The 23,532-nt window shown below is 42.3% G+C and overlaps 1 protein-coding gene across 1 annotated transcript in view; it reads right to left on the bottom strand.

Annotated features, from left to right (window-relative positions):
• LOC135258439 (interferon-induced very large GTPase 1-like) overlaps positions 1-23,532 on the bottom strand; it is a 465,270-nt gene that overhangs the window by 151,086 nt on the left and 290,652 nt on the right. The window contains exons 19-20 of the mRNA XM_064341833.1: positions 7,872-8,048; positions 7,501-7,622 (exon numbers count right to left, since the gene is read on the bottom strand). Of these exons, the coding sequence (XP_064197903.1) occupies positions 7,501-7,622; positions 7,872-8,048 (299 nt within the window). The remainder of the gene's footprint in view (positions 1-7,500; positions 7,623-7,871; positions 8,049-23,532) is intronic.

Consider the following 23,532-nt stretch of genomic DNA (forward strand, 5'->3'; position numbering starts at 1 on the left):
GTGGTCCCCTCCTGCTACTCAGAATCTCCACGAGTGATGGTAAGAGACAACCCACAGTCACACTCCCTGGTATAAGAGGTCCCCAACCCTTATCATGCAACCCAAGTAAAAATTTTGATTGAAACATAAATTATTTGTATATCATTTTAAAACCAGTTCCTTTGTGTTACGACCTGATCTAGGGTCAGACCTTAACAGGGTGAATGATAAGGGAAATGGGAAAGGGAAACATAGTGCAAATCAGTAACTCTGGTCCCTATCTGCCTATCCAAATCTAGCTGAATGCTGGCTAGTCTTTGAAGGGTACTAGGCATGAGGTGGCTTTGAACGCTCAACTTCAGACAGTTAGGATCAAATTTAAAACATTGGTCCTAGCATACCAGGCAGTCAAGGGATCAGCCCCAGCATACCTCCACAAGATCTTCAAACCCTACATGCCAGCCAGACCCCTCCGTTCTGCTACCTCAGGACGCCTGGCACCTCCCCACCTGCGCTTCCCGAACACGTCTCCTGTCTGTTCTGGCCCCACGATGGTGGAATGACGTCCCCGTGGAGGTCAGAGCAGCTGAGACACTGACCCACTTCAAGTGACGACTGAAGGCTCACCTCTTCAGGCTGCACCTCTCCCCATCCCTCCCTACCTCCCTGTAATCTCTAAATTGACTGTAAGCTTAGGGTTGTAACTAGGTAGCTGTTTCGTAGGTGACTTAGTTAATGCACTTGTCTTAACTACTGCTTGTATTTTTGCATAGACTGCGTTGTTGCTGTTCTCGTTTGTGTTAGTGTTAATCAGTTTAACCTACAGGGTCCAAGTTGAACTATGCGGTTGTTCCCTGCACTTGGACCGGTACTTCTCTCTAGGGTTTTCGACATACTTGTTCCTGGTTATGGTTATACACTTTGTTGTACGTCGCTCTGGATAAGAGCGTCTGCCAAATGCCTGAAATGTGATGTAATGTAATGATAGTCGGAAACCAAAAGCCTGAATAATAATAATAATAATAACTTTATTTATATAGCACCTTTCATACAGAGTATGTAGCTCAAAGTGCTTTGACAGATCAACACAGTCATACCACAATATCAGAATAAAACCATATCACAACAATAAATAAAACAACAATAAAAAATGTTATAAAATGAATAAAAGGAGTAGAAAAGGGTATTATTAATTGTATGCCAGGTTAAAAAGATATGTTTTCAGCTGTCATTTAAAAATGTCTACGGAGTCCACCTCTCTAATACCTTTTCCACTATTTTGGCACGTAGTGGATAAAGACGGCTTCCCCTATTTTCTTTTGGGGAACCTTTGGCACATTTAAAAGACCTGCCTTAGAGGACCTAAGGGTTTGTGAGGGGACATAGGACACCAGGGACTCTAAAATGTATGGGGGTGCTAAGCCATTAAGAGCCTTAAAAACAAGTGAGAAAATTTTAAAATCAATTCTAAAAGACACAGGGAGTGCAGTGCAGTGCAGCCAAGACAGGGGTTATATGCTCTCTCTTCCTTGTTTTCATAAATAGCCACGCTGTAGAGTTCTGAATCAGTTCTTTTCAGGAAGGCCAATAAAAAGAGCATTACAGTAATCAAGTCTGCTTGATATAAAAGCATGAATTAGCCTCTCGGCATCCTGCTGGGTTAAAAACGATCGTACTTTGGCTATATTTCTCAGGTGGAAGAACGCTGTCTTGGTCACCTTATTTATGTGGGATTTAAAACTTAAGTCAGAGTCCAGAACTACACCGAGGCTTGTTACTTCTGATTTAATCTGATGGGCAAGATTCCCTAGCCTTTTTGAGATTATATCTCTCTTGCTCTTGGGGCCAACCAAAAGAATCTCTGTCTTATCCTCATTTAGTTTCAGAAAGTTATTGTTCATCCATTGGTCAATTGCAGATAGACAGGCAGTCAGGGAGCATAAGGCACTCAGATCGTTCGGCTCCACGGAAACGTACAATTGCATATCGTCAGCATAACTATGAAAGCTGACATTGTGTTCTCTGATAATATTACCTAAGGGCAGCGTGTATATTGAAAAAAGGAGGGGACCGAGACAGCTTCCTTGTGCAACCCCGAAGGAGACCTCATCTCTCTCTGATTCGTAGCCTACTAAACTAATATAGAATTGCCTCTCTGTAAGGTATGAGGTATGTTTGGAACCGGTTTAGGACACGTTCAGAGAGGCCAACCCACTTTTCGACACGATCTAACAGGATCCTATGGTCGATGGTGTCAAAAGCTGTGCTCAAATCTAAAAGAATGAGAACTGAGACCTTGTTTGCGGCAACGCTTCTCTGTTTCAGCAGTGAAAACGTTGCTCACTGAATAACAAAATAAACGAGACAAAGTTTTAAGAAATGATACCATGTCATTCTACAGTCAATATCTGGGACTAAATATTGAATAAATATACAACCTTGCCATTGGTTTTTACGTGTAGAGATGTCCCTTTTGAGACCGAGTCATCATATATAGTCTTGGACAATCCGTTTGTGAAATATACAAAAATATTCCAAAATAGCTGTTTGTAATATCACACGTGTTGTTTGCGGCGTTGTCGCCCTTTTTAGTACAGTCTGGCTTGATTGACAATTCATGTATTCAGTAGGTGAGAGTATAAGCTTTCTAACCATGTATACCATGTCTAATTTTGCTTTTGGAAGCGTTTTATAAAAATTTCTTATCATCGCATTCACTTACGCATTCACTCGTAGCAGTAAAATACGCTGCACCTAACGAAATGTTGTCAACGATTTCTCGTAATTTCTAGGAAAATACTGTTATTATTGAGGACTTCTGGGCATAGCTAAGCCATATTATGTTTTCTGACAGACCTATCTGACATCGTTTTCTGGAGCAAAACAGAAGCAGTTTCATCATTGCTATGTAAGTATTAGGCCTACTGCTCAAAATATTTCGGTTATATACATTATTTTTGAAATTGAGTGTCTTTAAATAGGTTAGTGATATTATATAATGTGGATATTTTGCACTGTAATGTAAGTGTTAGTTAGTGTGTAATAGTTTTTGTGATGCATGCAACAGTGATGACGAGAGTGTTGGAACATTGCCAAAACGTGGTGGACGGTTGCAAATTGTTTTCATATCGTCCCATCCCCATACAAGAAAACATACGAGAGTAGAGTATAGAAATACATACAAGAGTTAATTATTACACATTTAGGTACTGTACAGCATTGTGTGACAATATATTTGTATTATTTTTAAATCTGATATCAATGTTTCATCTTGAACCTTCATAAGGGGCTCATTTATATGCTTTACAATGGACAAAAAGATTTATATTCCTTTTTGGAGATATTTTGGATATGTTTCTGGACCCCTAGCTATTTTAGAAAGCTTGTAATTACCACTTGAAAATGATGCAACATGAGTTTCTTGAGTAACAAGAGTTGATTTGTAGTGAAATGAATTTGTTGTGATTTACAGCAATGCATAATTTAGACATAATTTAGACATTTTAGGTAGATTTGGAGACGCTGGGTACACTGCATAGTTTTTGCTTCATAGATCTTTAGTAGTTCTACATATCCACCCTTAGATTTTATGAACTTGTGGTCAATACGTTTCTGATCCAGGACGTATATACTTTAACCTGCAGTATATATGCAATCTCCCAGTATTTCATTGCAAACTAAAAAAGAGCAAATTCATTTTAGATTTTTTGCCTAGACAATTGCATTTGTGGCACTTTATTTTGAATTATGAATATAAAGTAATCTAAGCTAGTCAGTATTGTAAGTGTTGCAAATGTTTTGCTTCATTTGAGCCATATTCAAGTCTCTGTGGTGTTCACATCTGGAGTTATAAGGCTTTAAATAGGGTACCCCCTAAATCGGCAAGGATTGGCCAGATTTGACACGTGTGCTAAGGGGTCAAGAAGGCAGTCTTCTGAGTACCTTTGCATAGTCATATCGGTGCGCAATCAGTGCACAATCCACATAGAAAAGGTCTATTTTCATTCCAGCTCAAAAATTCACTATATCGGCCGCCGTATCGGTAATCGGTGAATTTTTCCCCTCTAAAATCGGTACCGGTATCGGTCTGAAAAATCCCATATCGTCGGGCTCTAGTAGGGAGTTTTCTGTAGGAATCGGGCCAGGACCAGGACCCCTTCTCTCACACTGTGCTGGGACACTGGATTTCTGTTTAGTCCAGAGGGAAGAGTGCCCCCTGCTGGCCCAATAATACCTCTTTCAGCAGAAAATGGGTTTTCCCAGGAAGCCTCCCATCCAGATATCAACCGAAAAAACAAGCTTTCAAAACACAGTTGTGCCGGGGTCTCTCCATGAGATCCTCACCTTTACTGATGATCTTATCTTTAGACGCACTCACACACTCCTTTGAGTCTTCAGGTTCCTTCAATGAAAAATCATCACATGCAGTGTATTCATATCATGCATTACATTACATTACAGGAATTTAGCAGACGCTCCTGTCTTTTTAGTCAATTATGAATGCTAGCTAGCTTAAATATTTAGGAGCTGGTTTTTTATTGGACTTTCGCAGCACTGATGTGAGCTTCAGTATATACACAAATTACAATGAAATATGTTAAAATCAACATTTCATAAACAATGCCCTGAATAATAAATGATTAAAGCCTTTACTTTGTCAGTGTGATTATCATTAGTGAGAACCTTTCTTAAGAAACTTACCTTAGCCTTAACTTCAAGTGATGTTCTGCGGAAGGACCCAAACGCAGACCAGAGAAATCCAAAAAACGTTGTCTTTATTCAGTCCGAGGTTCGAAGCCAGGTAATCAGAGAAAGGACGGTGCCGAATCGAGTTTTCAAAAGAATTGTGATAAACAGGCAAAAAATCAAAAACCAGGAGATCAGAGCGGCGAAGGTACAAAGGGACAGGCAAAAGAGAAGTCAAAGCAAAGCAAAGGTCAAACCAGAAGCAAACAAACCAAAAGGGGCAGGCAAACTCGAAGTCGTTCAGAAGGGGTGTCTCAGGCATCTCGATAAACAAAGGCTTACTAAATATCGGCACAATGAATTCGATCAACGTTCTGACCGTGAGCTGGTGGAAAAGACTGACATTTATACACTGGGGAAGGTAACAATCAAGGAGGGGTAAGTGAGTGAGGGCGGAGTAACAAACAACATCCAGGTGAAGAACATTAGGATAACTAATAAAATGACAGGGGACTGACAAAACGCGGACTGGAATCACATAGACAACAATGATAATAGACGGCCTGGGTTAAGCAGGTAAAAACGCGTGCAGAGAGAGAGAGGTGTAGTCAGAGCAAGAGACAGGTGCAGGCAATTGCAGAACTCAGAGTTAGAGCAGGCTTGAAAGAAAAGGGGCGGAGCTACAGCGCAGCATGGAAAAGGGGAGACTGGTTAATGTATTAGTATAGTGATCTAGACTATCAAAAACCCAAAACTAGTGTGTGTTAGTCCATTAGTAATATTCACAGGTTAGTATATTAATGAGGTTAGTACTTTACAATCTATAAATTAGTAAGGATTAGTAGAAATTAGTAAAACTAGAAATAAGTAGGAAGTAAGTAAAAACGAGACTGGAAGGAAGGGGGGGGAAACCACGAAAACCCGGAACCACCCGAATAGTGAAATCACACAAATACAGGGGAGTGAAGCAGCTCAGGGAACACAGACACAGAGACAGTACTGGGGAGACAAGTGACCGGGAAATACAGACTACAACAGGTACTCCATGGCACGTTCAAATACTCGCAACAGAGCCAAACCCAAACCCCTGTGTAAGAGCTGCAGCAGAGTTTAATTTAGTTTGAGTGTCTTTGCCAAGTGCGGCAGAGCTCAGTAATGCAGCTAAGACCTGTCAGTCATCCAATCTGACCAGTCACATGTGTCTAAGACAGAGTTCTGGGTTTTTTGAATGTGACTATAGGAATATGGCTTTGGAGCAGACATCTTAAACCAAAATCTTGGAAGGCTGCATTGTCTGGTGGTTTCTGGAGTGTTTCAGCATTTATGTGCCGAATTTAAGTTGCTGTTTGCCTAAAAAGATCTTTGTTCCCAAGGCCTAAATGGGCTGCTGAAAGGGAAATTCCAAAAAAAAACAAAAACAAACAAAAAAACATGAATGCTGCAGCCCTCCAGGACTGGAGTTAAACCTGCAGACACTGCAACCCTCCTGGACTGGAGTTAAACCTGCAGACACTGCAGCCCTCCTGGACTGGAGTTAAACCTGCAGACACTGCAGTCCTCCAGGACTGGAGTTAAACCTGCAGACGCTGCAGCCCTCCAGGACTGGAGTTAAACCTGCAGACGCTGCGGCCCTCCAGGACTGGAGTTAAACCTGCAGATGCTGCGGCCCTCCAGGACTGGAGTTAAACCTGCAGACGCTGCGGCCCTCCAGGACTGGAGTTAAACCTGCAGACGCTGCGGCCCTCCAGGACTGGAGTTAAACCTGCAGACGCTGCAGCCCTCCAGGACTGGAGTTAAACCTGCAGACGCTGCGGCCCTCCAGGACTGGAGTTAAACCTGCAGACACTGCGGCCCTCCAGGACTGGAGTTAAACCTGCAGACTCTGCGGCCCTCCAGGACTGGAGTTAAACCTGCAGACGCTGCGGCCCTCCAGGACTGGAGTTAAACCTGCAGACGCTGCGGCCCTCCAGGACTGGAGTTTGGTCCCTGCTCTGGGGTTTGTGTAAGAACTCTCACCTCCTCCTCCTCCTGTGCAGTACACACAATGGCTTTTGGTGTCTTTACTCAAAGTCCCATGCATGGTGTCAGTACCCGCTAAACCACTCATTTAATCACATTATTTAAAAAAGAAAATCTGTAAAGCACAATAAACACTGAAAAATGCACACAGAAATATTGTCAGCAGATTGAACAGCTCTGCTAGCTAACCATTTCATCTGAAATAAGCACTAGGGAAATGACTGCATGCATAAACTAATCAAATGGTTGACATGAATGCAGTTTGGCAAACTAGCTGCATCTGTCCCCACATGAATATGACCTAGCAAATGTCCTGATTGCCACTGAAGGTTTCTTAATATGTAAGAAATATGTATATGCTGTGTATAATGAGCTGAAAGTGGTAGCCAACTAGTCAACTAGGCAATTTTCCTAGCTAGCCAATTGGCTAATCAGTCGATTTTGCCTGTAGGTAAAAATTCATACATGATAAATATTTTTGTTGGGTCAAGTGCTGCACAGCAGACCTGGCTGTCTAAAAATACCTGACTCCCCAAATTTATAGAGCTTGTGAGCTATTGAGCCCGCTCATAAACTCTATAACTTGAGAAGTGTTATCTCAGACTTTTGTCTAGTGAACTGAACAGACTCCCCATCGAAGCACAGCATTTCTTCATGTGATGCCAATTAATATATCTACCCCTGACATGTTCATGAGCTTTAGATTCAACTGTAGCTGGCTGTTGCAAATAAACAACCTTGAGCAATTCAAAGCCATTTTCAAATGGAGCGAATGATGCTGTACTGACAAAGTCTGACTGACTAGCCGGGGTGTACCTTTTTCTCAACATCAGAAGAGCCAGTGTCAGGGTGGCCAAGGCTCTGGGAGTGGGTGTGGTTATCAGAGTGGGTGTGGCTCTCACACACTGGGTGCTCAGGCCCTTCCTGTCGGTTAGAGTCTAATACAGTGGGACAAAACAGCAGAACAGAACAGCAGCCGTCAAAATGTAGGCAGATCCCACTACACACGATAAAACACTGGCTCTAAATATCTTTCCATTTACCTGAATGGTTGTAGAAATAAACAATTGAGAGTCATTGTCAGCCTGGCGCTTAATAAGGGGCCACAAACAATACACTCTTTTATGAATTTTATTGTGGGTTCAGAAAGTTGGGAACCATGATTTCACAATACAGGGGAACCTTACTTCTGTTGGAGGTTTTGGGGGTGGCATTATTCTGGGAGACGGTGGCAGTGCATTCAGTTCTCGGCTGCAGGTCCAAACTGGGACGAGTCCAGTCTATGCTGTTCCGCCTAACACGACTGAGGTCAGCAGATGACACATCCGTGGAGTCCCCTGTCTCCTTCCCAGGTACAGAATGCTCTGTGTGAAAGAAGTATTAGCACTAGCATTAGCAGATACAGCAGAGAGCAACAGTCTGATTATGTGCATTACTGTGGTGTGCAGGTGTATCTATGCCACTGATTCCAGTGCTTTTCACATCCTGTCACAGCCCCATTCTCCCAAATAAAAAACCTAATTAATTAACCCTGTAGACTCAGTAGTCTTACAGGCCATGAATAACTAAATATAAAAATGTCTCTCACGGCCCTGAAAATTAATGCTGTCCCACTTTCAATTCAAATTTGAACCAAGGTGGCACATTTAGATAAAATGTGTACATTAAAATCTCTCAACAAACCTGCAAAAACCAAACCAAGTGAAATTTACTCATTTTCTTACAGAATACAGGATTCCTCCACACAAGATAAAACACTGGCTGGAAATATATTTCCAAATATCTGCACGGTTGTGGCAGTAAACATTTGACAGTAATATTTCAATCAAGGCTGATAGAGAGTATTGCAGGGATTCCTGCAGCCATATATACTGCAGTCCCAGTGGCCAGCCTTAGAAAACAAAAAACAGTCACAACAAAACAGCACACCCCTAACTGTGGGCAACCACCATGGTCAAAAAGCTAACAGCTCTTTTTCACAGCATACAGAGCTGTGAAAAAGTTTTTTCCCCCTTCCTGATTTCCTCTACTATTTCATATTTGTCACATTGAATGGTTTAAGATCTTTTGACAAAATGTAATATTAAATAAAATCGGAGTAAATGCAAAAGACATTTTTAAATGATTTTTTCATTTATTTAATGAAAATAGTTATCAAACATCCACGTGAAAAAGTCATTTCCCTCTTAGTTACTCAATAAACCAATTAACCAAATTTACTTTATATTAGCTTCAGCTGATTGAACACAGCCAGGCTTGATTGCAGCCCTGTTGAATCAACCTGTTTTACTCAGGTTCCCTTTGTCTAATATTACATTTGGTCTAAAGATCGGAAGCTATTTTGAGTGACAAATATGTAATAAAAGAGGAAATCTGGAATGGTCAAATACTTTTCGTGGTGCTGTAACATTTGTTGTTGATAATGGTCCAACCTCTCACGCCCAAAAAAAACTGAAATCATCTTGCACTGCTTTGACTAATTTAGCAAGCTGGGCTAAATCAAGCTAGCTAAGTGATGACCTGGAAATGAAGCTAGGGGACCTGGTTGCTAACTAGCTCGTTGGGCTTACCTGTGACAGGTGTCCTTGCAGAGCACAGTCTGTAGCCGCATTCACTGCAGAACTTGTCATTCTGCCCAGATTCCCTGCAGCACTGGGGGCAATCCATCCTCCTCCCTCTGGACAAACATCACACAATTACAGCAAGAAGAACCAAGGCACCATATACCAAATTTCTAAGCATTAAGCATTCTTTTTAAAATATAAACCAATAGAGTTTACAGATGAATCTCAGGGGACTCCAATCGTCTACTTGTCAGCTCAGTTTAACAATCTTGTATTTTTGTGAATAAATGATGGACATTTTAGTCAGATGTGTTCACTCAAGTAACTTTGTTAGATCAATTATACTTCTCATTGTCATCCTGACCTTTGCTACACGAGGCAAAGCATTCTTATTAAAAATAAATAAAAATCTGTATTTGAAAAAATCAAAAAGGATTAAATTCCGTTACATTACAGTACATGTATTTAGCAGATTCTCTGATCCAGAATGACTTACAATGTAAGAAACTATACAGACCTGACAACATTTCAAGAGAAAGGAGAATATATGTGACATCACTAAACCCCTAATGCAAATGAACTACGCTGAGCAAGAAGAAACTGACTGGCAATTCTTACATACAGATTTTATACGTAGAAAGCCCTATTTCTGCACGGTCCTGTGCTATAAGCCTGGTATTAGTCTGACCTTTCTCGATATTAACCAATGCTCCGATATTTTGTTTTTAACTTCTTAAAGGGAAAAATCCGTACTATAATCCAACAACGTTTTTGCGTAAAAGAAGAAAGCAAAGCGTGAACTTGAAATCGTAATCTTTTTTTTACCAGATTGATGCTCCTTCAAGAGGCTGGCATGGATGTGTCAGTGACTTCTGTCCACAGAAAATATCACAAACAGAACTACAGAAAACTATAAAGGAACTATAAAAATGAAATCCCTCGCAAAGAAAACAAAGCAGTGTGAAGCTAGCGACAGTAAGGACTTTCGCGCGTGTCTGAAAATTTCAAAATAAAAGTTCGACGCTAAAACCACTGTTACGTTCAGCAAAATGAAATTAATTAAAGAAAAATCGGACTGCAGTTGTCCTAAAATATGAACTATTCGTTTTCTATTTGTACAATATTAAAACAACTTCGATTTTACACACAGACATTGTAAAACTATTCACAACACAAATATTAATTACAAACAAATCTGTCTTATTTTTTTCTATTTTTTCCCCTACATTTTTAACAATGACAATGCAAAAAATTTAAATGAAGAATTATAGATAAAATACACACATTACTTTGAATTATTATTGCAATATCCAATACAACATTACATCAGTACATGAGTTTAACTGAAGGGTAAGGGAAGAATTAGAGTAATTTAAAATAAATTATTTCAACATTCTGTGCTACCTTGTAACATCAACTGTGCACTGCTGCCTCCCCTGGACATGTTGTCTCAATGATATGGGGGTGTTTTGAAAACCTTGGACCCTCCACTCTTCAGATATGGTGTCACTTATATCAAATAAGCGTCATAGAAAATGTGGCTGGGGTTTGAACATGCAGTACATAGGCGAATTTAATTCAATTAAATCCCAATTGCTTTCTGATAGCATAACATATATAATGCGCTGCTCCCCTGGACATGTTGTCAACAAGTTTTGCTTTTGTAAGTCACACAAAAAATGTCACCACAAAAATTCTGTTCACTGTTTATAGTTACTGCTTAATGTGAAGGCCAGTTGTACTTCACATCCTGTTACAAGCCCAGGTGTCCAATACTGGCTGTTTCCTGCTATGAAATGTATCATCACTAATGACTATGTGTGTCATATTCTGAGTTCTTAAAGAGATTTTAATTCATTCAAGACTGTTCGACTTGTATGTGCACTTGTTAAAAACTGTATGCATTCAACAGTACTAGCAGAGGATAGGAATACACTATTTGCAGAGAAATTTCATGTTTAAACCCCAGCAACATCTTCTACGATGCTTATTTGATATAAGTGGCACCATATCTGAAGAGTGGAGGGTCCAAGGTATTCAAAACATCCCCATATCATTGAGACAACATGTCCAGGGGAGGTAGCAGAGCCTGATGTACATTGACCTATACTAGCAGTAGAGAAGAATACACTGTTTAACACACATACACAAATTTTCTATCATGTTTATTTGATATCTTTGTCATCATATCAATTTAGTGAAGGGCTGTATGCAGTAAATGTGCATTGTTAATTCAAGTCTTGACAGATAACTTTTGATCTGACTCTGGAATGTGTGTCCAAATGTTATCTATTTAGAGTTGAATTAGCACTGGACATTTTATTGTGTACTAACAAACCCATGCCACGTAGCTTACTGACTAATTGTTATAGGATAAACTATCATCTAGAGTTGTTATAACACCTCAGTGGTAACATGACTTATTAATTATGACAAATATGCTGGAATCAGTGTTACATTCTCCTAAAAAAAGCAAGATCATGGTATTTCATATTTAGACTTACTGCACTTCCAAGAATCAACATGGCAGAAATATAAAAAAAAGCTTTATAAAAATACACTGCCTTTTTAATTGGCATTATAATTATAACGAAGGAGTATTTTTACATGTCAAAATGTCGCTAGTTTAGAAAATGAACTTTGAGATACGCGTTTCTCGCTTTCGAGCAGGCAGACTTTTATTTTGAACGATTTCCGAAGAATCTGCCGTTTTACTGTCGCTCACGGTCGCTCATTTCACGGTACAGGAAACAAAGCCTGAGGGGGGATAGCTAAACCAAAGCTACGAGGCGCAGGTATACCGCTCAACACCACGGTGTGTACACCAAATTTACGCCTGTCTAACCAATAACCCAATAATTAAAATAACTAAAAACAAATTTCCTCTGACAGTTTGGCGTAGTCGGTTTAGTAAAGTAAAGTGTAAAGTGGTCCCACATCGGGTTTCATTGAGCTACGGTGAACATTCTTCATAAGGAGGAGGACAGAGATTTACAGTGTTCAATGTAATTTTAAAAATGATTTTTAAGTTATTAAGAGTTGAATTGAGTAAACAAAAAAATGTTTTTTTTTTTTTTTCCAGTACAACCAGATGCCAGTAAATTATATCAGATGTTTTCTTTTATCAAAACCGCCAGGGGTCTGTTGAGCCTGAATGAACTGATTTAAACAGGGTTTTAAATGAAGGGTGTGAAGGCATGAGGGCGGCAGTGTTGTATAATGGGTAAGGAACTGGCCTTGTAACCTAAAGATGACAGGTTCCATTCCTGGGTAGGAACCTGCCGTTGTACCCTTGAGTAAGGTGCTTAACCTGCATTGCTTCAGTATATTTTTTTCAAAGCCAAAAACTGGAAAATTCTTGATTGGCCGAGTAATTCACTCAATCTGAATCGAATTGAACATGAGTTTCATATGCTGAAGAGGAAACTTAAGGCAACTAGTCCCTGAAACAAGCAGGAGATGAAGATGGCTGCAGTCCAGGCCTGGCACTACCCAAGAAGATACTCAAAATGTTATAGGTTGGGGATGGAAGGGGGTAATAATGCCATCTTAGGAGGTGGGTCTTCAGTCTGCATTCTAGATTATTTGATTTATTGTTTAGATTAATTTGTGTTTAATGCTTTTAATGTGATTCAGGGCTGTAGCGGATATATTTTTCTAAAAGGATGTTCAAAGATTCTGTGAGAAGAAATGGTCAAAGGACCCCCCAGTATGTTCACTAATCTCATAAAACACTGCAAGACTATAAAACGTGCTAAGCGTTTTAGCACACGCAAAACCAGTAACACAACCAATGACTGGACATGGTATTTGTTTTGCACCTATCATGGTCGTGTTATTAGCTTTGCGTGCGCTAAAAGGTTTTGCACGCGGTAAAGGTTTTAGTAAATCAGGCACTTAATGTCTTTTGTCCTCAGAGGTTGGACGCGCTTCTTTCATTTGTATATTTAACTGAAAATCTTTGTTAATGTGTTCAGCGCTGTGTTAATTCATGGCCAGTCCTTTACACGTGGTACCAGATGTCCCAAAACGAAGGCTACATGCTTTAAGTTGTATTTAATGGGCTACCACCGCCAACACTGGTTTTAAGGACACAATTTGCGAGCCGCAGCATAACAGACATGATGTACAAGCCTGAGTCACAATCTGCAAGAGCACATTGTGATTTCTAAAATACCACACAATTTGCATGTTAGCATCGTTCGCTAGCATGTTACCATAATAGTTGATAAACTCACTAGCTGACTAACCGGACAACTAACATTCCAGAGCGTAGCGACACATTAACAGCTTCAGCTGCCAATCAGGGTGAGACTTGACCATGTCTCCTTTGACTGAAGACGTGTTTCTTTATCTTTAGCCTTTGATAATGAACAGTGCTCACTAGTGCTGATCTGTAATATAGATGCGTGTGCTTTTTCTTTGTAAGTCTTCAGACACAGTGAACCCTATGTGGAAGTGATGAAGTGCAAAATTATAGAAGAAATCTATCTGAAATAATCAGAGGTAATGTTGATTAATAACTAGTTTACCATTACATTATGCTGTGACCCTGAGACATCCCTGCCTGCCCTCCCCTCTGTGTGATACCATTTGTTCACTTTACTGTATGAAAGGGAGTTGTGCTCTTTTCTCCAGGGAGGGCTTTACATCTGTAAGGTACAATTTTGAGTGTTCCTCCCACTGCTGAAGACTAGTGAAGCCACAAATGCCACAAGTTATAATTTGCAAACAGCAACTGGAAGACCAGGCCATAGGCCTATCAGGTGGAACTGAATGTGAAAGAGGCAGTGATTAGGTACATGTATAAGAATAAATGTGGGAATGTGGTTCGATAGATTCCAGATTTCAAGGAAGCCCTAAATGCTGAGTAAGGTAACAAGTCTCGAGATTGAGTTTCTGAGATTCCTAGTCTTAAAAGGAACCTCTGAGTACCAAGCCAGATAAGAAGTTTCAGGATATGAGCTTCTAATAACGGATTTCAAGTCTGAAAGGGACCTCTGAGTACTAAGCCAGACATAGAAATATAAAAATAAAATCCCTCGCAAGGAAAACAAAGCCTGAGGGGGGATAGCTAAACCAAGTCAGAGAGCAGACCTTGCCCTGTTGCAAAAACGGTTTGCGGATGTGTTTTCTCCCCTACCAGGACGCACGAACCTCATACACCACCATATCGACACCCCCCCGGGAGTAACGGTACGTTCCCGTCCCTATAGACTGCCGGAGCACAAAAAGAAATTGGTGCAGGCAGAAATAAAAGGCCATGCTGGAGTTGGGTGTAATAGAGGAGTCCCACAGTGCCTGGAATAGCCCCATCGTGCTGGTAAGTAAGCCGGATGGCTCTATTCGGTTCTGTGTGGACTATAGGAAAGTGAATGCTGTGTCACATTTTGATGCCTATCCTATGCCTAGGGTCGACGAACTCCTGGATCGGCTGGGCACGGCTCGTTTTTTTTCGACACTGGATCTGACTAAGGGCTATTGGCAGATTCCCTTGTCTGCAAAGTCCAAAGAGAAATCGGCTTTCTCCGCTCCGGACGGTTTGTACCAATTCCGAACACTTCCGTTTGGGTTGTTCGGGGCCCCAGCCACCTTCCAGCGCCTGATGGATCGGCTGCTGCGTCCGCATGCTGCGGATGTGGCTGCCTATCTGGATGACGTTATCATCCACAGTAGCAGCTGGGCACAGCATATGCGGTATGTAGGGGCGGTGCTCGAGTCCTTGAGGCAGGCGGGGCTCACGGCTAACCCAAAGAAGTGTGCGATTGGCCGAGCGGAGGTACGGTATTTGGGGTACCACTTGGGAAGTGGACAGGTGCGACCTCTGGTGGATAAAACCGTGGCGATTGCGACCTGTCCACGACCCAAGACGAAAAAAGAGGTGAGGAGGTTCTTGGGGTTGGCCGGCTACTATAGGCGGTTTATTCCGGCGTTTTCACAGCTGACCAGCCCCTTGACTGATTTAACTCGCAAAGGTGCCTCAGATCCGGTCCAGTGGACGGAGCCGTGCCAGCGAGCGTTTGAGAGGGTAAAGGAAGCCCTCTGCGGGGAGCCGCTCTTGTTCACCCCTAATTTCTCTCTTCTTTTTATCCTGCAGACCGATGCATCGGACAGAGGGCTGGGGGCTGTTTTGACCCAGCAGGTGGAGGGAGTCGACCGCCCGGTGCTGTACCTTAGCCGCAAACTATCCCAGCGGGAGGCGAGGTACAGCACGGTAGAAAAGGAGTGCCTCGCCATCCGGTGGGCGGTCGGGTCCCTGCGCTACTACCTGCTGGGTCACCCATTCACTCTCTGTTCGGACCACGCTCCCCTCCAATGGCTCCACCGCATGAAGGATACCAACCCGCAAATCACCCGTTGGTATCTGGCTCTGCAGCCCTTTCATTTTAAGGTGGTTCATAGGCCGGGGGCGCAGATGGTGTTGGCGGACTTCCTCTCTCGCCCCGAAGGGGGGGGGGGGGGGGGGTCGATCATCGGCCGGATGGCTCCCCGGCCTAAGTCGGGCAGTGGAGGTATGTGGTAGGGTGGGCGTGGTTTTGTGTTAGCTGCGAAACTAAGAGAGAAACTAAAAGCGAAACTAAAAGCTAAACCAAAGAAGCTAAACCAAAGCTACGAGGCGCAGGTATACTGCTCAACACCACGGTGATTTATGCCCGTCTTACCGATAACTAAAATAAATAAAAACAAATTTTCTCCGACATTTTGGCGTAGTCGGTTTAGTTTTTTTGGTCTCTGGCACAAATTTTCTGTTACATATGCTGTACTTGTGGGAGTAGCTAAAGGGAGGGGGAACAACCAGGGTGGGGTGCTTCAAATAGATCACGTGATTTCTCAGAAAGTCTTGGTGCTAGTTTCAGTGGCTGTGGGAGGCAGAAGTGGGGGGGGGGGGAGGTTGGGCTTCAAATAGATCACGTGATTTCTCAGAAAGTCTCATTGCTAGTTTCAGTTCTTACTGAACCAAAGTGCTCGATCAAAGACACAAGGGCTAAAAGTGAAGTAGAGGAGGGTGGGGAACTAACAGTTTTTGTATTTGACTCAATTCTTAAAATATTACTGGAGGTATATTAATAATTTTTTGTTACATTACATTACATTACATTCATTTAGCAGACGCTTTTATCCAAAGCGACGTACAAAAAGTGCATTTTCATGATCGTAGACAACTGCTGAACACGGGTTCAGTAAGGTACAATTACTTATTTTGTAAAGCTATTTCTAGCCGAGAACAAAGAACACTATCCTGGTCTGACATCTGCAAAGCCAAACTAGGCAGAAGAATAAGCTACAGTATTAGGACGAATACAATTTACCAAGAAGTGCAGGGAAGGGGCAACATGTAACAAGTGATAGGAAAAGGGTTTTTTTTTTTTTTTTACTACAAACAACCTACACCCCTTGGCTATGATTACACATCTCAATGAAATCTCTGGGACATACGATTCATTAGCAATCTGACTGAAAGTACGGAGAGTGAGATGTTACATTTAACCCCGAGGTTGGTGTTAAGTGGTCCCACATCGGGTTTCATTGAGCTACGGTGAACATTCTTCAGAAGGAGAAGGACTGAGATTTACAGTGTTCAATGTAATTTAAAAAATGATTTTTAAGTTATTAAGAGTTGAATTAAGTAAAAAAAAAAAAATTTTAATCAGTACAACCAGATGCCAGTAAATTATATCAGATGTTTTCTTTTAACAAAACCGCCAGGGGTCTGTTGAGCCTGAATGAACTGATTTAAACAGGGTTTTAAATGGAGGGTGTGAAGGCATGTGGGCGGCAGTGTTGTATAATGGGTAAGAAACTGGCCTTGTAACCTAAAGATGACAGGTTCCATTCCTGGGTAGGAACCTGCCGTTGTACCCTTGAGTAAGGTGCTTAACCTGCATTGCAGTATATTTCCAGCTGTATAAATGGTTGCAATATAAATGCTATGGGAAAAGTTGTGTAAGTAACTTACTGGATGGTGCTTTATCCCACAGCAAAACAATGCTCCCAAAAATACTGCTAAAGCAACAAGGGAGTTTTTCAAAGCCAAAAACTGGAAAATTCTTGATTGGCCGAGTAATTCACTCAATCTGAATCGAATTGAACATGAGTTTCATATGCTGAAGAGGAAACTTAAGGCAAGTAGTCCCTGAAACAAGCAGGAGATGAAGATGGCTGCAGTCCAGGCCTGGCACTACCCAAGAAGATACTCAAAATGTTATAGGTTGGGGATGGAAGGGGGTAATAATGCCATCTTAGGAGGTGGGTCTTCAGTCTGCATTTTAGATTATTTGGTTTATTATTTAGATTAATTCATGTTTAATGCTTTGAATGTGATTCAGGGCTGTAGCGGATATATTTTTCTAAAAGGATGTTCAAAGATTCTGTGTGAAGGAATGGTCAAAGGACCCCCCAGTATGTTCACTAATCTCATAAAACACTGTAAGACTATAAAACGTGCTGAACGTTTTAGCACACACAAAACCAGTAACACAACCAATGACTGGACATGGTATTTGTTTTGCACCTATCATGGTCGTGCTATTAGCTTTGCGTGCGCTAAATGGTTTTACACGCGGTAAAGGTTTTAGTAAATCAGGCACTTAATGTCGTTTGTCCTCAGAGGTTGGACGCACTTCTTTCATTTGTATATTTAACTTAAAATTTTTATGTTAAAATGTGTTCAACGCTGTGTTAATTCATGGCCAGTCCTTTACACGTGGTACCAGATGTCCCAAAACGAAGGCTACATGCTTTAAGTTGTATTTAATGGGCTACCACCACCAACACTGGTTTTAAGGACACAATTTGCGAGCTGCAGCATAACAGACATGATGTACAAGCCTGAGTCACAATCTGCAAGAGCACATTGTGATTTCTAAAATACCACACAATTTGCATATTAGCATCGTTCGCTAGCATGTTACCATAATAGTTGATAAACTCACTAGCTGACTAACCGGACAACTAACATTCCAGAGCGTAGCAACACATTAATGGCTTCAACTGTCAATCAGGGTGAGACTTGACCATGTCTCCTTTGACTGAAGACGTGTTTCTTTATCCTTAGCCTTTGATAATGAACAGTGCTCACCAGTGCTGATCTGTAATATAGATGCGTGTGCTTTGTAAGTCTTCAGACACAGTGAACCCTATGTGGAAGTGATGAAGTGCAAAATTATAGAAGAAATCTATCTGAACTAATCAGAGGTAATGTTGATTAATAACTAGTTTACCATTACATTATGCTGTGACCCTGAGACATCCCTACCTGCCCTCCCCTCTGTGTGATACCATTTGTTCACTTTACTGTATGAAAGGGAGTTGTGCTCTTTTCTCCAGGGAGGGCTTTACATCTGTAAGGTACAATTTTGAGTGTTCCTCCAACTGCTGAAGACTGGTAAAGCCACAAATGCCACACGTTATAACTTGCAAACAGCAACTGGAAGACCAGGCCATAGGCCTATCAGGTGGAACTGAATGTGAAAGAGGCAGTGATTAAGTACATGTATAAGAATAAATGTGGTAATGCGGTTCGATAGATTTCAGATTTCAAGGAAGCCCTAAATGCTGAGTAAGGTAACAAGTCTCGAGATTGAGATTCTGAGGTTCCTAGTCTTAAAAGGAACCTCTGAGTACCAAGCCAGATAAGAAGTTTCAGGATATGAGCTTCTAATAACGGATTTCAAGTCTGAAAGGGACCTCTGAGTACTAAGCCAGACATAGAAATATAAAAATAAAATCCCTCGCAAGGAAAACAAAGCCTGAGGGGGGATAGCTAAACCAAGTCAGAGAGCAGACCTTGCCCTGTTGCAAAAACGGTTTGCGGATGTGTTTTCTCCCCTACCAGGACGCACGAACCTCATACACCACCATATCGACACCCCCCCAGGAGTAACGGTACGTTCCCGTCCCTATAGACTGCCGGAGCACAAAAAGAAATTGGTGCAGGCAGAAAAAAAGGCCATGCTGGAGTTGGGTGTAATAGAGGAGTCCCACAGTGCCTGGAATAGCCCCATCGTGCTGGTAAGTAAGCCGGATGGCTCTATTCGGTTCTGTGTGGACTATAGGAAAGTGAATGCTGTGTCACATTTTGATACCTATCCTATGCCTAGGGTCGACGAACTCCTGGATCGGCTGGGCACGGCTAGTTTTTTTTCGACACTGGATCTGACTAAGGGCTATTGGCAGATTCCCTTGTCTGCAAAGTCCAAAGAGAAATCGGCTTTCTCCGCTCCGGAAGGTTTGTACCAATTCCGAACACTTCCGTTTGGGTTGTTCGGGGCCCCAGCCACTTTCCAGCGCCTGATGGATCGGCTGCTGCGTCTGCATGCTGCGGATGCGGCTGCCTATCTGGATGACGTTATCATCCACAGTAGCAGCTGGGCATAGCATATGCGGCATGTGGGGGCGGTGCTCGAGTCCTTGAGGCAGGCGGGGCTCACGGCTAACCCAAAGAAGTGTGCGATTGGCCGAGCGGAGGTACGGTATTTGGGGTACCACTTGGGAAGTGGACAGGTGCGACCTCTGGTGGATAAAACCGTGGCGATTGCGACCTGTCCACGACATAAGATGAAAAAAGAGGTGAGGAGGTTCTTGGGGTTGGCCGGCTACTATAGGCGGTTTATTCCGGCGTTTTCACAGCTGACCAGCCCCTTGACTGATTTAACTCGCAAAGGTGCCTCAGATCCGGTCCAGTGGACGGAGCCGTGCCAGCGAGCGTTTGAGAGGGTAAAGGAAGCCCTCTGCGGGGAGCCGCTCTTGTTCACCCCTAATTTCTCTCTTCTTTTTATCCTGCAGACCGATGCATCGGACAGAGGGCTGGGGGCTGTTTTGACCCAGCAGGTGGAGGGAGTCGACCGCCCGGTGCTGTACCTTAGCCGCAAACTATCCCAGCGGGAGGCGAGGTACAGCACGGTAGAAAAGGAGTGCCTCGCCATCCGGTGGGCGGTCGGGTCCCTGCGCTACTACCTGCTGGGTCACCCATTCACTCTCTGTTCGGACCACGCTCCCCTCCAATGGCTCCACCGCATGAAGGATACCAACCCGCGAATCACCCGTTGGTATCTGGCTCTGCAGCCCTTTCATTTTAAGGTGGTTCATAGGCCGGGGGCGCAGATGGTGTTGGCGGACTTCCTCTCTCGCCCCGAAGGGGGTGGGGGGGGGGGGGGTCGATCATCGGCCGGATGGTTCCCCGGCCTAAGTCGGGCAGTGGAGGTATGTGGTAGGGTGGGCGTGGTTTTGTGTTAGCTGCGAAACTAAGAGAGAAACTAAAAGCGAAACTAAAAGCTAAACCAAAGAAGCTAAACCAAAGCTACGAGGCGCAGGTATACTGCTCAACACCACGGTGTATACACCAGATTTATGCCTGTCTTACCGATAACTAAAATAAATAAAAACAAAATTTCTCTGACAGTTTGGCGTAATCGGTTTAGTTTTTTTGGTCTCTGGCACAAATTTTCCGTTACATATGCTGAGGTCTGTACTTGTGGGAGTAGCTAAAGGGAGGGGACACAACCAGGGTGGAGGCAGAAGTGGGGGGGGGGAGGTTGGGCTTCAAATAGATCACGTGATTTCTCAGAAAGTCTCGTTGCTAGTTTCAGTGGCTGTGGGAGGCACCAGTGCTTCACCTTTATCTGTGCAAAGAGCAGGATGTGTGCAAGTTTCATGCTGCAGCGATCGTCTCTCTACAAAGAGCAGTTAAGCAGGATGGTTTTCTTGCCCATGGCACAAGCTAAACCCTCTAATGAGATAATGTCCATGTGCTTCTTACTGAACCAAAGTGCTCAATCAAAGACACAAGGGCTAAAAGTGAAGTAGGGGAGGGTGGGGACTAACAGTTTTTGTATTTGACTCAATTCTTATATTAATAATTTTTTGTTACTACAAACAACCTACACCCCTTGGCTATGATTACACACCTCAATGAAATCTCTGGGACATACGATTCATTAGCAATCTGACTGAAAGTATGGAGAGTGAGATGTTACATTTAACCCCGGGGTTGGTGTTAAGTGGTCCCACATCGGGTTTCATTGAGCTACGGTGAACATTCTTCAGAAGGAGGAGGACAGAGATTTACAGTGTTCAATGTAATTTAAAAAAATTATTTTTAAGTTATTAAGAGTTGAATTAAGTAAAAAAAATTTTTTTGTTAATCAGTACAACCAGATGCCAGTAAATTATATCAGATGTTTTCTTTTAACAAAACCGCCAGGGGTCTGTTGAGCCTGAATGAACTGATTTAAACAGGGTTTTAAATGGAGGGTGTGAAGGCATGTGGGCGGCAGTGTTGTATAATGGGTAAGGAACTGGCCTTGTAACCTAAAGATGACAGGTTCCATTCCTGGGTAGGAACCTGCCGTTGTACCCTTGAGTAAGGTGCTTAACCTGCATTGCTTCAGTATATATCCAGCTGTATAAATGGTTGCAATATAAATGCTATGGGAAAAGTTGCGTAAGTAACTTACTGGATGGTGCTTTATCCCACAGCAAAACAATGCTCCCAAAAATACTGCTAAAGCAACAAGGGAGTTTTTCAAAGCCAAAAACTGGAAAATTCTTGATTGGCCGAGTAATTCACTCAATCTGAATCGAATTGAACATGAGTTTCATATGCTGAAGAGGAAACTTAAAGCAACTAGTCCCTGAAACAAGCAGGAGATGAAGATGGCTGCAGTCCAGGCCTGGCACTACCCAAGAAGATACTCAAAATGTTATGGGTTGGGGATGGAAGGGGGTAATAATGCCATTTTAGGAGGTCGGTCTTCAGTCTGCATTCTAGATTATTTGGTTTATTATTTAGATTAATACGTGTTTAATGCTTTGAATGTGATTCAGGGCTGTAGCGGATATATTTTTCTAAAAGGATGTTCAAAGATTCTGTGCAAAGGAATGGTCAAAGGACCCCCCAGTATGTTCACTAATCTCATAAAACACTGCAAGACTATAAAACGTGCTAAGCGTTTTAGCACACGCAAAACCAGTAACACAACCAATGACTGGACATGGTATTTGTTTTGCACCTATCATGGTCGTGCTATTAGCTTTGCGTGCGCTAAATGGTTTTGCACGCGGTAAAGGTTTTAGTAAATCAGGCACTTAATGTCTTTTGTCCTCAGAGGTTGGACGCACTTCTTTCATTTGTATATTTAACTTAAAATCTTTATGTTAAAATGTGTTCAACGCTGTGTTAATTCATGGCCAGTCCTTTACCCGTGGTACCAGATGTCCCAAAACGAAGGCTACATGCTTTAAGTTGTATTTAATGGGCTACCACCGCCAACACTGGTTTTAAGGACACAATTTGCGAGCCGCAGCATAACAGACATGATGTACAAGCCTGAGTCACAATCTGCAAGAGCACATTGTGATTTCTAAAATACCACACAATTTGCATGTTAGCATCGTTCGCTAGCATGTTACCATAATAGTTGATAAACTCACTAGCCGACTAACCGGACGACTAACATTCCAGAGCGTAGCGACACATTAACAGCTTCAGCTGCCAATCAGGGTGAGACTTGACCATGTCTCCTTTGACTGAAGACGTGTTTCTTTATCCTTAGCCTTTGATAATGAACAGTGCTCACCAGTGCTGATCTGTAATATAGATGCGTGTGCTTTTTCTTTGTAAGTCTTCAGACACAGTGAACCCTATGTGGAAGTGATGAAGTGCAAAATTATAGATTAATTAAATCTATCTGAAATAATCAGAGGTAATGTTGATTAATAACTAGTTTACCATTACATTATGCTGTGACCCTGAGACATCCCTGCCTGCCCTCCCGTCTGTGTGATACCATTTGTTCACTTTACTGTATGAAAGGGAGTTGTGCTCTTTTCTCCAGGGAAGGCTTTACATCTGTAAGGTACAATTTTGAGTGTTCCTCCCACTGCTGAAGACTGGTGAAGCCACAAATGCCACAAGTTATAATTTGCAAACAGCAACTGGAAGACCAGGCCATAGGCCTACCAGGTGGAACTGAATGTGAAAGAGGCAGTGATTAGGTACATGTATAAGAATAATTGTGGTAATGCGGTTCGATAGATTCCAGATTTCAAGGAAGCCCTAAATGCTGAGTAAGATAACAAGTCTCGAGATTGAGTTTCTGAGATTCCTAGTCTTAAAAGGAACCTACCAAGTAGGTAAGGATTCAGGATATGAGCTTCTAATAACGGATTTCAAGTCTCAAAGGGACCTCTGAGTACTAAGCCAGACATAGAAACATAAAAATAAAATCCCTCGCAAGGAAAACAAAGCCTGAGGGAGGATAGCTAAACCAAAGCTACGAGGCGC

The sequence above is a fragment of the Anguilla rostrata genome, chromosome 7 (assembly GCF_018555375.3).
Source record: "Anguilla rostrata isolate EN2019 chromosome 7, ASM1855537v3, whole genome shotgun sequence".
In the NCBI taxonomy this organism is placed as follows: Eukaryota; Metazoa; Chordata; class Actinopteri; order Anguilliformes; family Anguillidae; genus Anguilla; species Anguilla rostrata.